Here is a 15,430-nt window from a genome sequence, read left to right on the forward strand (position 1 = left end):
TTATGAATCAATTATTGGATCCTGCTACATGACAATGCTTCATTTCCACAATAGCCGGTGGCAAAGAAATAAAAAAAGCAAAAAGCTAGAGGAAGTTAATGCAAATCAAAACTACACTGAGTTTCCATCTCACTCCAGTCAGAATGGCAATTATCAAGAATACAAGTACTAATAAAAAATGTTGGTGAGAATGTGAGGTAAAAAGGTACACTCAAACATTGAGGTAAGATTGCAAATTGGTGGAACCATTATGGAAAGCAGTATGGCGATTCCTCAGAGTACTTGAAATGGAACCACCATTTGACCCAATTATCTCACTCCCAGGTTTACACCCAAAGGACTTAAAATCAGCATTATACAGCGACAAAGTCACATCATTGGTTATAGCAGCTTAACTCATAATAGCTAAACTATGGAACAAACATAGGTGCCCATCAACAGATGGATAAAGAAAATGTGGTATATATACACAATGGAATATTATTCAGCCTTAAAGAAGAACGGAATTATGGCATTTGCTGGTAAATGGATGGAGCTGGAGAATATAATGCTAAGCAAAATAAGCCAATACCAAAGAATCAAAGGCAGAATGTTTTCTCTGATATGTGGATGCTAATTCACAAAAAGTGGGGTGGCTAGGGAAGAACAGAGGTACTTTGAATTAGAGATGACTGAAGTGAGGGTAAGGAGTATGGGAAGGAATGATAGTAGAATGAAACAGTCCTTATTACCCTATGTGCATATATGATTACACGATCTGTGTAACTCTACATCATGTACAACCAGAAGAATAAGAAGTTATACTCCATTTATGTATGATGTGTCAAAATGCATTCTACTATTACGTATAACTAATTAGAACAAATTAAAAAAGGTATTCCCCCCCCCCAAAAAAAAAAAAAGAAAGAAAGAAAGAAAAAAAAAAAAGAAATTGATAAAGTGACTAAGAAGTTGAAGTACATTCCACTCACTCAAGAGGTATCTTTTAGGGGCTGGGGTTGTGGCTCAGTGGTAAAGCACTTGCCTAGCATGTGTGAAGCCCTGGGTTTGAGTCTCAACACCACAAATAAATAAAATAAAAGCCCATTTACAACTAAAATAAACATATATTTTTTAAAAAGAGATACCTTTTATGCACCGGGAGTAAAGAAAACTTCAGGTTCTAATATTGACTAATCTTATTTGGGATAAGAAGCAAAGACACTGATAATTTGTCTACTAGGGACCCGCTGGTACAGAATATAGTTTATCTCTACCTTGAAGACACCAAGGTCATATAATTATTCACTTGCTATGTATAAAAGACAAGAAATTATTTTAAGACAGATCAGTACAAAATCAAGCCAGAGAAGTGTTTTTATTTCTAGTATAGCAAAAGACCTCTAATGTGATCAGGAGTAGTACTTATCAATGAGTTAATGTAAAGACTAATAAAAAAGGATCTGTGTTGTGTATGTACATTTAAAAACATTGTCTTTAAGACCTAAATTATAGAACTATTTGTCTGTCACTAATATAGGTCCAAGACCTTTTGACTATAGAGTTTCATTGATTGAAATAGACACTGCAAAGCAATGAGACTGTATAGTATTTTTCAAGATTTTATAGATGACATTTTTACCCACAATCATTCCAAATAATATTTAAAATCACCGTTTCATTCTTTCTAAAGTGTGTAACTTGACGCAATCTTCTTTTCACACACTTACAATCGATATAAATAGACTGAAATTAAATACAAGTAACTCCTTGGTGAGCAAAAAGTCCAGCCCATAAGAATAAAAAATGAAATAAGAAGGAAGTATATTAGCTATGAGTTGTCAGGAAGTCAATGTGGCCATCAGCTATTATGTTTTATAGAGGAAAAAAAGGGCACCAGTTAATTTGGAAAATACACTAAGTATAAATCAGTTAAGAGATTCTTGAAAGGTTATTTTCCCCAAAGAAGAAAAAAGCAGAAATAAAGAAATAAAGAAAATTAGTCCTTATAAGTAGGAACTCTAGCCTTGTTCAGAATACAGACCTCATCACCTCATCAGATCATGTCTTTAGATGAACGTCAGTCCCTCTCCACTTTCTCTAGTAAAACAGACACACAGACAACAAAGACCTGGTAACAACCAAGCGCTGCTCGGCATAGCTTTTTAACAGTTTATTTTCTGCCAACTACATTAAGAAGAAACAGAGAGATATCAGAGGTCTTCCTCTTAGGTGGGGGCATTTGCTTGCTTCTCTTCCTTTTCTTAGGAATCTGATGCTACAGAGTACTTAATTCAGTTTGACTTCTGATTTAGTAGGTGGGCTAAATCTCTAAATCCCAGAAGCCACTTTCCAAAAACCAGAACTTGGGAAAGTCACACATGCATTAGAAAGTACTACACCAAAGCAAAGGTGTAAAAACACAAAATACTCAAAACAAATGAGTACTCAACAATTTCCTCTTTACAGACCAAAGCCATTAAAATTCTTAGAATATCAATAAATTTTAGTGAGAATATTTGCCAAACTCATAGCAAAGGTTTTTTTGGTTTGTTTTTGGTATAGGCGATTAAACTCAGGGATGCTTAATCATTGAACCACATCCCCAGTCCCTTTTATTATTATCATTACTTTTTTAATGATTAGTGCTGGTTTATTTCTGAGTAAACACAGGGGTAGGTACAATACAAAGTCTTGTTTTAAGACTTTGTATTTTAGTGCTTATATTCTGAGCAACTGTCTCACCTCAAAAAAACTGATGAGAGGTACACAGTAGTCATGTTTCCATACGTACCTGTGATCTAATGTCCCAAAGAAAGGTTTGTGTTAAACATGTTTTGAAAAGGGACACAGTTTAAATATTGTTCTCTTTATAAAAGCAGTTTATTACCATAGGATTTGAACTACTATGAGATCTCATAGAGAATCCAGAAATCCCTGATCTTTCACCATCTGGGCATTGATATCATCATGGAATTATGCCATGCAAACTGCTGCCATTTTCTGAACACAGGGATCTTCATCCTTCCAGCACTGCGGGGGTGTGTGTGTGTGTGTGTGTGTGTGTGTGGTGTTTCACAAATATTCTGTAATCTTGTTCACTGGATGCACCCCATGGTCCTACCTGCCAAGGCCCAAATCTCCTAGCACTGGGATCTCTACAATCCTTTACAAATCAGTTGACAGCCATGATGGCCATGTCTGACTAGCTCTTGGCATAGTTCATCAAGTAGAGATATACAAGTTTTTTCAGTTCCAAGATGTCAGTTCACTACATCTAGAAATAGAGAGCTAACATCCTTCCCCACTGTTAAAGTAGCAATCACTTTCTTCACAGCCTTCTTCCTCCTTTCTTTTTTTAATTCAGCTTTTAATTCAAAGATTTCATCCTTTTTGTTAGTTGTAAAAGTATTTGGAGTTAGTTATGATTTTGGATCTTTAGTGTACACCGGAGGCTAGGGCAGGGGTGGTATTGTCACCTTTTATTTTTTTGAGACAGGTCCAGCTAAGTTGCTGAAGCTGTCTCCAAACTTTTGATCCTTCTGCCTCAGCCTCCTGAATGGCCGGAATTACATGTACCATTGTGTGGGGCTGGAGTGATCTTAACTTTCTGTCAAAATACTGATTATGAAAGAACTACCAGAACTTCTCTAGAAATTAATTTCTTAAATTGATCAAAGAAAATGTAAGAAGCAGCTATATTCTAGATATCTCCAAAGAGATACATACAACTGCAATAAAGACAAATATCAAGAGAAATGCTCTGAGAACTTTGCATAAAAAGACATAATACTCTTAGTAATAAAAACACTGTTTAGGTGACTGTTTACAAAGACGTGAAGTTCAAATGGTCAAGAAATTCTGGCAAAAGAGTAAGGCATTATAATGGAGGAGTAATTCTTGATTAACATTATAGCCAGTGGTAGATGGCTACAGATTTGTGGTAGATTTGTACCACAGTAATGATACAAATAAATATGCCACTTAAAAGTAAATAAAAATTGGAAATTTAATAGTTATGGAAAACTACAAGAAGAAATTTTATAACTGGCAGTAGTGAGAAATGAAAACAACGAAGTTTATGTGCTTGTTTTGACAAGGATGAGGAATTTAAAATGGTCAATATTAAATGAATTGTCACAGAAGAAAACATTCCAATTTCCTATACTAATATAATAGCTTCTATGTATATGATTTACTAAATACAGCTATAATTTATATGTAAATATTTAAAATTAACAGCTCTTTATCTATGATATAAAATACCTCTTTTGATATTAATTGGGTTTCCTAAAACAATGCAAGTAGGAATATTGTATGTTATACATGACATTGTTTTCCCTCTATAAAGCAAATGTCCTTTATGGCAATTTCTGTAAATCAGATCCTGTTAAGAAAAGGGTATCTTTCTTGAGTTACAACAAAACAATGACTGAAAAATATCTTAAGTTTTATATAAAATGACTCATTATCTTGAATTGACAATCCATTTCTAGCATAAGTTGCTCTGCCAGAGAAAGAGCAGTCCTAGAAGAAACACTTTTTTTCATAGGACCAACAGTTCTTCAAGCAGAATTGTGCAGATAAGGCATGGGGTCATATTATACTGTCTTGGACAGGTGGCCTTTTTTAACACAAACTGATTCTGAAAAACTCACCTAAGATCATTAGTGTAAAATGGTAAACAATCACAAACAATTTCCTAAGTAAACTGTACTTTATAGAACACTGTACTTGCCTAGACCATTAGAGTACATGTCTTCTGCTTCTGTTTATTTCCAGAACTTACCACTCCTCGGTCCATTCTCCATTTAAAACATAAATCAGATCGTCATTAACTTCCAATGACTTCCCACCATAATTACTAAGTTCCTACTTTTTCCCCCTCCATTTTCTATTACTCCCTCCTCAATAAAGAACATTATTCTTATTTCTAAGTTTTCAAATATATCAAATCTGTCTTAAGGCCTTTGCATTTATTATTCCCTCTGGCTCTGAGATCTTCACTAACTGGCTCTATTTCATGATTCAGGACTCAACTCAAATATCACATCATCAAAGGTGATTTCCTAATTACTTAATTCCAGAAAGGCAGGTCTCTCACAGTCATTCTCTATTGCCTCATATCACTCTTTTTGTTATTCTTACACCACCTAAAAGCAGAATTTATGCTGCTTTCTACTTTGTTTATTCTGCTTATTGTCACTATAACATAAGCTTCAAGAGAAGAGAATGTTTTGTACTACTATTTGTCTTTAGGGCCCAAGACAATACACATGGTCAACAAATATGACTGAGTAAGTATATTACTTTAACCAAAATTTTCTGAAACCATAGGCTTTTATCCCTGCCCTATTTTAAAGAGTATGTTCATATATATTTGTGGAAAAATAATGTTTGTAAGGTTTCATGAATAAGATTAAACCGTACTTTTCATAGTAATTAGTCACTTTGGGTCATGCAACTTTATTTGGTATCAGGAGCTGAGTCTGGCATTTTCCCTATTTTATAGGTGGGAGAACTGAAGTCAGAAAGTAAAATATAAGAATTAATAAACTGGGTTGGGGTTGTAGCTTAGTGGTAGAGTGCATGTCTTGCACATGTGAGGCCCTGGGTTTGATCCTTAGCACCACATAAAAATAAATAAAATTAAAGATATTGTGTCCATATACAACTAAAAAAATATTTAAAAAAAGAATTAATAAATTTTTGATAATGGAAAAACAAAACAAAAAACCCATTAAATCAAAGAAAATCTAGAGAACAGCTTAAGTATCAAAGTGCTCACAGGACCATTAACAACTTCCTAGAATTTGTTAATTGTCTATTTGCACCCAGTACTTAGCACAGTGCCTGGCACACAGGAAATACTCAAAAATATTTGTTAAATGGATCATAGGGCCCTAATTATATAATCATAGTAAAATAGATGTAAACTAGACCCTATTTCTATTTTTTTAGGGCAGCAAAGTTTTACTTTCTGCATTAGATTCAGTCTTCCTATATAGCCTTGTAAGCAAAACCTTTTTCTCCTATAGAAGAAAATTCTCAATAAGAGTTGTTTTATTTTATCTGGTTTTATACAGCATGTTCTCTTTCTAATAGACAATGATCTCAAGTAAACATATTGAAACAGCTTTTTGCCATTTTCCAGAAGTATTACATATGGAACTGAAAACATTAGCACAATTATATACTATTCAGAATACACAATTTTATTTTTATTCCTGTATGTACATGAAAAATATCAAGCATCAATATCAAGATATGGAGCAAAAGCTGGGTGTGGTGGTGCATGCCTATAATCCCAGCAGCTCGGGAGGCTGAGGTAGGAAGCTTGCGAGTTCAAAGTCATCCTCAGCAATGGTAAGGTATTAAAATTAAAAAACTCAGTGAGACCCTGTCTCTAATAAAATACAAAAAAGGGCTGGGGATGTGGCTAAGTGGTTGAGTGCCCCTGAGTTCAATCCCTGATGCCCCTTTCCCCTGCAAAAAAAATATGTGGAGCAAAGAAAATATTAGGCTGTCAGCTTAATAGAAATTATTCAGGTTTAAAAATCTATGCTGCACAATGTTCATTATCTATCTATATGAATTCCTTTCCAATGTTCTATGAGTTTTAAAGTCATTAAAAAAATAAAACATTTAAATCCTGCATAAATCAAAATAGTATCAACTTTGATAGGTCCAATTATATTCATCTTTTTAAGCAGTTTCAAATAAGTCATATTAAAGAAATGTTGAAGTTAGTATAGTAATAACCAAGTCTTAGCACAGTCAATTTGCCATTGAAATTCAGCTCCATGTCTAGAGAAAAAAGTGACAGTAGAATACTAATGGACTTATGAAATAAGCTGACAAGTGGTAATCATGAATAAGGTAATGAGAAAAAGAACTATGATAACAATGTTTCGAAGCTCCATTTTATTTGTTTTAAAATAAATCACCTCTAATGAGAGAAAATAAGAAGCTTTAATGTTAAAAGATTCATCTAAAATCCCAACTCATATAAAATGATATGTAATTTATTTTATTAAATTTTTTTGTAGTTGTAGATGGACAGTATGTCTTTATTTTATTTGTTTATTTTTATGTGGTGCTGAGGATTGAACTTAGTACCTCACATATGCAAGGCAAGTGCTCTGCCACTGAGCCACAGCCCCAGTCCCTGATATGTATTTTAGATAGTACTACAGCAAAAAGGATTTCTAAATCTTCATTACTATTAATTATTAATGGAGTAAGATGTTCAGAGACAGTATTAAGGAAGTGCAACATAACAGAAATATCACAGATCCTAATTTCTATTTATTAAAATGATTTTCTTAGGCATATCATTTATTTTTCTGGGTTCTTAAGTTTCCTTATTTACAAACAAAACAAAACAAAACAAAATACTGCTACCTTCTAGAATTATACTTCATAGTGTTACTGTGAGGGATAAATGAGAATGAATATGAAAGCATCTTACAAAGTATAATTATAAACTTTATGCAAATACAAGTCATATTGTGAGGGGAAAGTTAAATTTACCTTTATATGTTCTAAAACAGCAGTAGCAACATTTGTATGAAGATCAATAAGTCTTTTTTTTTCAAGGAGTTCTGGCAGAGAACTACAAGTAAAAAATGGAAAATTAACCATAAAATTTTCTAAGAAAATGTTATAGTCTCTAATAAAATCCATGCCTGTTTTTTTCTCCAAGGAAAATCAGAACACTGAAATAGTGACAAAAATGACAAATTAAATTATCAACTGAATTTAATCTCCAGGCTAGAACACATACAGAATGCATTACTTTAATACAGCTGAAATGCTTCTCATTTAAAAATAATCTAGGTCCCAAATATCATTATTTCTACCATTTCACTTTCTGCTTCTAAAGTTTTGACTAAAATTAATGGAAACACACTTTTACCTATATTTCTAAAACATAGAATCCTCTTCTTCTTGACGGCATTCAAAGTAATAAAAATTCCTTAACCTTCAATTAAGAAAACTGGCTACAACAGTAAAATTAACAACAATTTGCCCTACTTTCTTGTTAATACTGTTTTCTTTTCTTAGTAAAATTATCCCCATCTCATATTTCTAATTGGTGAAAGAAGCAAATGTTTTGCTCTAAGTTGGAACTGAAATCAGCTTAAACATGTTAAAAGCATAATTTAGTTCTTTTAGCTTACAGGTGTATTTGCTTTTACCTACTATTTCCTGTTATTAAAAATATTAATCATTTATAACCTCCCAAATAAATTTGATAACAGAAAGACACTGAAGAGGATATACTGCATACCTAACCGCTGATGTTAGCTTAGCAGTATTGTCAGAAAGCATACTTATGGCTCCTTCATCTTCCCCTTCTAGACCCTGGGAAGGGGAAAAAAAAAAAGTTTTAGTAAAACTATTTAAAATCTCCAGGCTCAAGCATAAAAATCAACACATTCCTAAGATTACTGACAAACAATAAAATTTAGGTTACCTAGGATAACTATTCTTCTCTTCTAGGATAACACAGAAGCACATGTGTTTCTGACAGTCACAGAAAATTTCTAGTCACCACCAGTTTAATAAATGGTTGACTAAGTAAATTTATGGTCAGCAAGGAAGCATGTCCAGAGAAGTGAATTATGGATCAGCAAGAAAGCAAGTCTATAGAGACTTGCCAGCAATCACACAGTACACACAGTATAAAGAGTGTAGCTGAGGGGCTGGGGATGTGGCTCAAGCGGTAGCGCGCTCGCCTGGCATGCGTGTGGCCGGGGTTCGATCCTCAGCACCACATACCAACAAAGATGTTGTGTCCGCCGAGAACTAAAAAAAATAAAAATATTAAAAATTCTCTCTCTCTCTCTCTCTCTCCTCTCTCACTCTCTCTTTAAAAAAAAAAAAAAGAGTGTAGCTGAAATTTGAAGTTGGATTGAAGTATGGTAGATTGAGGAATACTGAAAGATATGTCTCTAAAGTAACATTATATATTTTTTTCATATCATAACTTCATATTATTCTTTAAACAACTAGCACTCTACCAACTGAGCTATATCCCCAGCTCCTTTTTAAACAAACTTTGATCTCAATATTAGGTTTCTTTTTGAAAAAGACTGCTTAAATAAATTGAAAATAATTTCCTGTTATTAAAGCAATAAATTGCCTTGAACTTTAGAGAAAAAAAAAAAGCAAACCTCTTTATCCTTTTAGATGCCCTTCCTCTTCCCTATAATACTTAGAAAGCAAAGAAGATCTTACCATAATGCTTTTAAGACGTTTGACCTCATCTTCTTGTGCTCTATAATATTCCAGTTCTTGCTGAACGGATTCTGCAACTTCTGGGAATGGACTAAAACAATATGCACAAGAGAAACTATGACACTGAAAGACTGATTTTTGTGTGGATTCTGAAATATATACAATGAATATTTATTATTATTTTAAATGGACTCATATGTATTTGAATATATTTTATATATAACATGGTCAGAGAATGTTCAACACAAATAAAACTATATATGTAATCTTTATGATAAATGGGGCACTTAGGTGCATAACCTATAATCTCAGGGACTTGAGAGACTAAGCAGGATGATAGAAAATTTAGAGGTCAGACTGGGAGACTTAGAGAAACAAACCCTGCCTCAGAATAAAGAAAAACACAAAACAAAGAAGGGCGGGGAATGTAAGTAGTTCAGTGGTATAACACCACCGTAGAAAACCTTGTACTATAAAATGTATATCATAATACTTATAAATCTAAACAAATATAAAATTTACTTCTATTCTTTTAAATAGTGAGATTGCATTTTCCCTTCACCTATACACTATTAGAACAAAAATAAACGCCTTTGTAACTCAGTACTTTTAATATCCTTATTGGTAAAAATAGTACTTGAATCATAGTTTTGGTGGACCTAAAGCCTGTTATTGTCCTCCAGGGAAGTGCTGTTCAGCAATAATTTACATAGACTTCAAAACATATGTTGAGGATAAAATGATTCTTAAAATGAGTATTTTTCATCTATAGCTTTAAGGAAGGCAAGGGCCTTTTCTCCTTTAAGAAAAGGTTATATCTTATTAGCAATGAAATAAAAACCTTGCCTCCCTTCCTTAACCCTGACAACTGAATTATCTCACTAATGATCAGCACATTTTGTCCAATGGAGACTGGCAGAAAAGATGAGTCTGGAAAAGATTCAGAACATAGTCCAATTTTACCTGACAACCATAGGCACTTACCCAGCTCCAGTGGTCTTTGTTGGCAAAAAACAGCATTAAGGCCTTAGCACTCTAGCGTAGAGTCAGAAGTTTTTGATCTAATTATAATGAAAACTCCTTTTAGGAAAGCTCTTACCCTTTCTCATTTGTAAAATGTACTGGGTGAAATCCATGATCCTCAAAATCTCTCATATTTTCAGGTCTCAGAGATAATGAAGAATAGTAACTGCTTACATTTATTGAGTGTTTACTGTGTATCAAATGCTATGTCAAGTACTTATCTCTGTTATTTTATTTAATCATAACCAGTTTGTTGGGTGGTTATCATTAGTAGTTAAGACGAGGCACTTTGGGATCTGTCAGAACTGAGTTCTACCCTAGACTTTACCAATTTCTTTATATTCACTATCTCAATCTTCTTAAAAATCTTCTGAGATATTGGAGCAAAAGGTAGAATTATCATCTCTCTATTTTACTGATAAGAAAATAAAGCTCAGAGAGGTTAAGTCATATATTTAACTCTATGCCATCTCCCAGTGTCTTTGTGTTCACATTTTTATTGCAGTACAATTTTCAGGGCAAAAGGGCTATTGTTACTTGAAAACATAAAGTTCCTACTATTCAAATCATCTTTTAATTTGTTCCTAAACATATCATGTAAAAAATATTCAAAATCTCCTATTTGAATTAAGGGATCTTTTCTCTTAAGCTCTTCTCTATTAGGAAATGTCAACTTCAAAATATTTTGTATCCTCCACAAAAATGCCTCTCTAATGAAATGTAATGTTTTGTACTTTAGCATTCTTGAAGGAATATAACCTATAAAATTTCAAAGGAAAGAAATTATTTAAAGCAAAACACCTAAAACTGCCATAGCCAGAAAGACAATTTCTTTTCTCTGAAGATTTCTATTATAGCAATATGATTTTCCAGTTGTGTTTTTTTTGTTTTTTGGATACTAGGAATTGAACCTAGGGGTGCTTAACCTCTGAGCCACATCTCCAGGCTTTTCTTCTTTTTTAGTTTTTAATTTTAATTTTTTTTTTTTTTTTTTTTTTGGTACTGGGGATTAAACTCATGGGCACTTGACCACTGAACCACATCCTCAGCCCTATTTTGTATTTTATTTAGAGACAGGGTCTTGATTAGTTGCTTAGTGCCTCGCTTTTGTTGAGGCTGGCTTTGAACTCATGATCTTCCTGCCTCAGCCTCCCAAACTGCTGGGATTACAGGTGTGTGCCACCACACCAAACTTGTAGTTGTTTTTTACAAAGCTGTAAATATTTAAACACACACACACACACACACACACACACACACACACACACAGCCACTGCATGTTGAACCACATCTACATCTCTTCAAATGTAAATATAAAACAAGGCCCAAAAGAATAGCTATATTGAGGCTGTAGATAGATGTATATTTACAAAGATATATTAAAAACTAAAAATAACAAATAATATATTTACATAATTGTTGACAAATAGCATTCTTCTATTAATCTGAGGAATGCTCAAAATCATATGGGATAAGCTTAGTGAAAAGAGAAATAGTCCCTACAAAACAACAGCTAACAAAAAATAGGAATGGGGAAGAATCAAGGACATTAATTATAGCTTCTGCTCATTATGTGAATGAACCATCATGACCCTTTGGATATTTTTCTCAAATTCAACTGGCTAGATGACATCTTAATTTCTCTTTAAGTGGTAAATCTTTTACTTATTGATATTTCTCTTATTTACCTTCCTTTATGTTTCTGCCAAAATTTATCAACTGGAGTTAAATCATAAGATTTCTTGTTTTTTCTCTTTGGTCTAGCACCAGCTGGAGAGTTTTCCATTCCTGTAGATTCTTCCAAATTCACTCTGTTTAAGTGGAAATCCTAGGGAAAAGTAATACTGTTTTAAATAACTATTTTCTGAGTTTAACAGCCATAACATTTCCCACAACAAGGAAAATAAAACATAGATTCTTGCTGCCCTTGCTAATATTTACAAGGATAAAATACAGATCTAAAATTTAAAAGACATCCTTCCAAACTTTTGTTATATTCAAATGCACTTTTCATTATGAATTTTAATGGAAGTAGTAGACGCATGAGATTAAAAATTCAAATATAAAGAGAAAAATCATGTTAAGGTTCTATGTATCCTTCTAAAAATATTTATGCATTTGGATAACTCTTAAGTTTACTTTAAAATGGGATTATAACATACATATATAATTTGCCCCTTTTTTCCCATTTAATATATTTTAAAGCTCTGTAGGTATAGCTATTTTATCTTTACCATGGCTACACAAATTAGTCCAATGATTGGCTCTATCAATTTACTTGAACAGGCCTCTTGATGCTTGGTTGTTTCCAGTAAAAAACCTTCTTAACAATAATTTTAAAACCCTCGTAGAATCTTAGTATTCTGATGTTTCTTGACTGATTAAATTTAAAAATTAAGGTAGAATCTATAATAAGAAAATAATAGCATTCTGGGCTGGGGTTGTGGCTTAGCAGTAGCAGTAGAACACTCGCCTAGCACATGCAAGGCCCTGGGTTCGATCCTCAGCACCACATAAAAATAAATAAATAAAAAAGGTATTATGTCCAATACAACTAAAAAAATATAAATATTAAAAAAATAATAATAATAGCATTCCCTTTCACATATATTCTAACAGCCAGTCAGACCAGTAGTTGTTAAGGTTTTCTGCTTGGGACTAATTTCACTTAATGTGTGGCTTGATTTTTCCCCCCCCTTTCTCAAAAAACAAACATAAAGCAGACAAAAATAAAAGTAATTATATTCTCTATTCCTTCATCCCCTTCTTCATTCCCTTCCTGCAGTATTTTATGGGTCAACTCTGTTCAAGAATGTGAGTTAAAGAGATAAAACATGGCTATAAACAAGTGAGTAAAAGAATAATATGCAATAAAGAAACTATGTGGAGAAATGTGATATAATTATCTTAGTTCTAAGGTATTATATATATTAATGATTATTCTAAGTCTTGGCAACTTAAATATATTGAATACAATTTAATCTCCTCTAATAAAATAAGGTTCAATACTGACTCTAGATACTTTGAGTATACTCTGAAACTTTCTCAAATCTTTTACAACAGCTTATTTCCTCCAAGCTTTCCCCTTTGACATAAAAAAGAATGAAATATGTAGATGTCTAACTGCCACAGTGAAGTAACACATCTATTTTCTATCAAATAAATTATAAGAACAATAAGGCAGCCTTTGTATATATGTGTGAAATCCATTAAGGAGAAAAATCTCTAAAGATTAGGTACCTTTTATGTGTAAGGCACTATTCTCAGCGCTTTGTATAAGTTATCTGATCCTCACAATAACCCTCAGAAAGAAAAAAATTTCCATTTCAAAAATGAAAAAAAAAAACAACCCTAAAGCATAGAGGAAGAAATTTATTTCCCAGGTTATGCAGAAATATGTGGGAAAAACAAGATTAAAACCTAGGTAGAGTGATTTTAGAGGGCTGCTTTATTAGAAAGAGCAACACTACTTGGAATCAGATTCCTTCACTAGAAATCCTTGCAGGGTAGAATCTGGGTAGCCTTAGGTGGTATAAATTGGCTTTTAAAGACTAGAGAGAGTTGCAAAAAATGGCTGGGATGACAAAAAAAAAAAAAAAAAAGAGTATATCATGTTATATTTCAACCTGTTATTATTGTCTTTCCTATAGATTTTTCGTGTTATCACAGGTCAAGAACATCAGTGATCTTTTAAAATTCCTCTCAGTTTCCCATCCCTCTGTCCAATCTTTAATTTGCACAGCAAATTAACCAATACAGGAAGAAAGTAAAAATAGCACAATTGTGGGAAAACACTTTAAACAATATGAAAAATAAATAGATATTACAGTACATCTACAAAGAAGCCCAGCTTTTAAAAAAATATGTAAGGAAACAAAAGATACAAAAGGGAAACATCTTTAAATGGTTAAGCTATACTAAGAATTTCTAGTAGGAAATTGAAGTACAATTTTCATGGTGATGACACAGTTCATTCAACATAGAAGTAACTAGTTAGTAAAATTATTGCTCTAAAAATAGGAGAGCATATTATTATATAAGTATTGACCGAATACTTAAAACACAAAATAATGAAGGAATAAAAGATGTTAAGAGTTCTAAGAAATAACATAATAGCAAGAACATTTCCACTGTTTGCATAATAACAAGGCAAAAAAGGAAAAGTAATTTCCAACTTCAAAATTGGGAAACTAGTACATCCTGTGCTGTACTCAATCACGTTAACACAACTGAACATTTATGCACAAATAAGACAGCAGAATTGGTTGGAATGGAAGAATCTAATCTGTTCCTTCTGATAGCAACATCTTTTCAACTTAAAAGACTGAACAATATTGCCTAAAATCCCAGATAAAAATAAATTCCATCAGAGCCAGGTATGGTGGCAAATGCCTGTAATCCCAGCAACTTGGTAGGCTGAAGTAAGAGAATCGCAAGGTCAAAGCCAGCCTCAACAACCTGGTGAGGCCCTAAGCAACTCAGTGAGATCCTGTCTTTAAATATAAAAAAGGGCTGGGGATATGGCTCAGTGCCCTTAGGTTCAATGCCTGATATATATATATATTAAAAAAAGGAAAAAAAATCCCACCAGGAAATGCTAAAAATATCTAGAAAGTCTTTATCAGTCTTGTTTCTTTTCACGAGTTAAAGCAGATATAGGTAGAGCAACAGATGGCTAATGTTTGGATATCAGAGGTGACACCTATTAATGCAGAGCTGAGATTTATTACACATGTGAAAAAATGCAAAGTAAAATACAAATTTTTATTTTGGCAAGAATTTACTACCCCTTAAACTCCAAAAACTATTATAGCCATGAATAAACAGCTAAGAAATTCAACAGATGTAGTTTGGAGCCATAAATCAAATATCAGCAATTAACGTTTTTGACATTCAGGTGACATCAGCTCATACCAAGGAGACCCTTTAATTTGAACTATCAAAATAAGCAACGAGAGAAAAATAAAACACAGTTCAGGGGAAAACATAAAACTAGGAAAGGAAACCACAAAGCAGCTGTACCATCTCCTAAGGCTCTGGCTCCTAACTTACTCTAAGCAAGGAAATGCATCTTCAATCATTTGAAGATGAGTACCTATGTTATCTTGTCCCTGCACATTAACCTCAGGAGAACTCCAAAAAGGAATGTGACTTTCTGGAGAAAATTTTTGCCGTAAGAGTCAGT

General features: G+C 33.0%; 1 protein-coding gene across 4 annotated transcripts in view; it reads right to left on the reverse strand.

Moving 5' to 3' along the window:
• SCFD1 (sec1 family domain containing 1) overlaps positions 1-15,430 on the reverse strand; it is a 96,921-nt gene that overhangs the window by 48,594 nt on the left and 32,897 nt on the right. For all 4 annotated transcript variants that reach the window (XR_014021610.1, XM_081291304.1, XM_081291303.1 and 1 more), the window contains exons 11-14: positions 11,934-12,073; positions 9,223-9,313; positions 8,273-8,346; positions 7,513-7,594 (exon numbers count right to left, since the gene is read on the reverse strand). Coding sequence is in view for 3 of the 4 variants with exons in the window: in XM_081291304.1 (XP_081147430.1) it covers positions 7,513-7,594; positions 8,273-8,346; positions 9,223-9,313; positions 11,934-12,073 (387 nt within the window). In the remaining variant the exon portion in view is untranslated. The remainder of the gene's footprint in view (positions 1-7,512; positions 7,595-8,272; positions 8,347-9,222; positions 9,314-11,933; positions 12,074-15,430) is intronic.

Source organism: Spermophilus citellus, assembly GCF_964194105.1.
Source record: "Spermophilus citellus genome assembly, chromosome: 4".
NCBI lineage: Eukaryota > Metazoa > Chordata > Mammalia > Rodentia > Sciuridae > Spermophilus > Spermophilus citellus.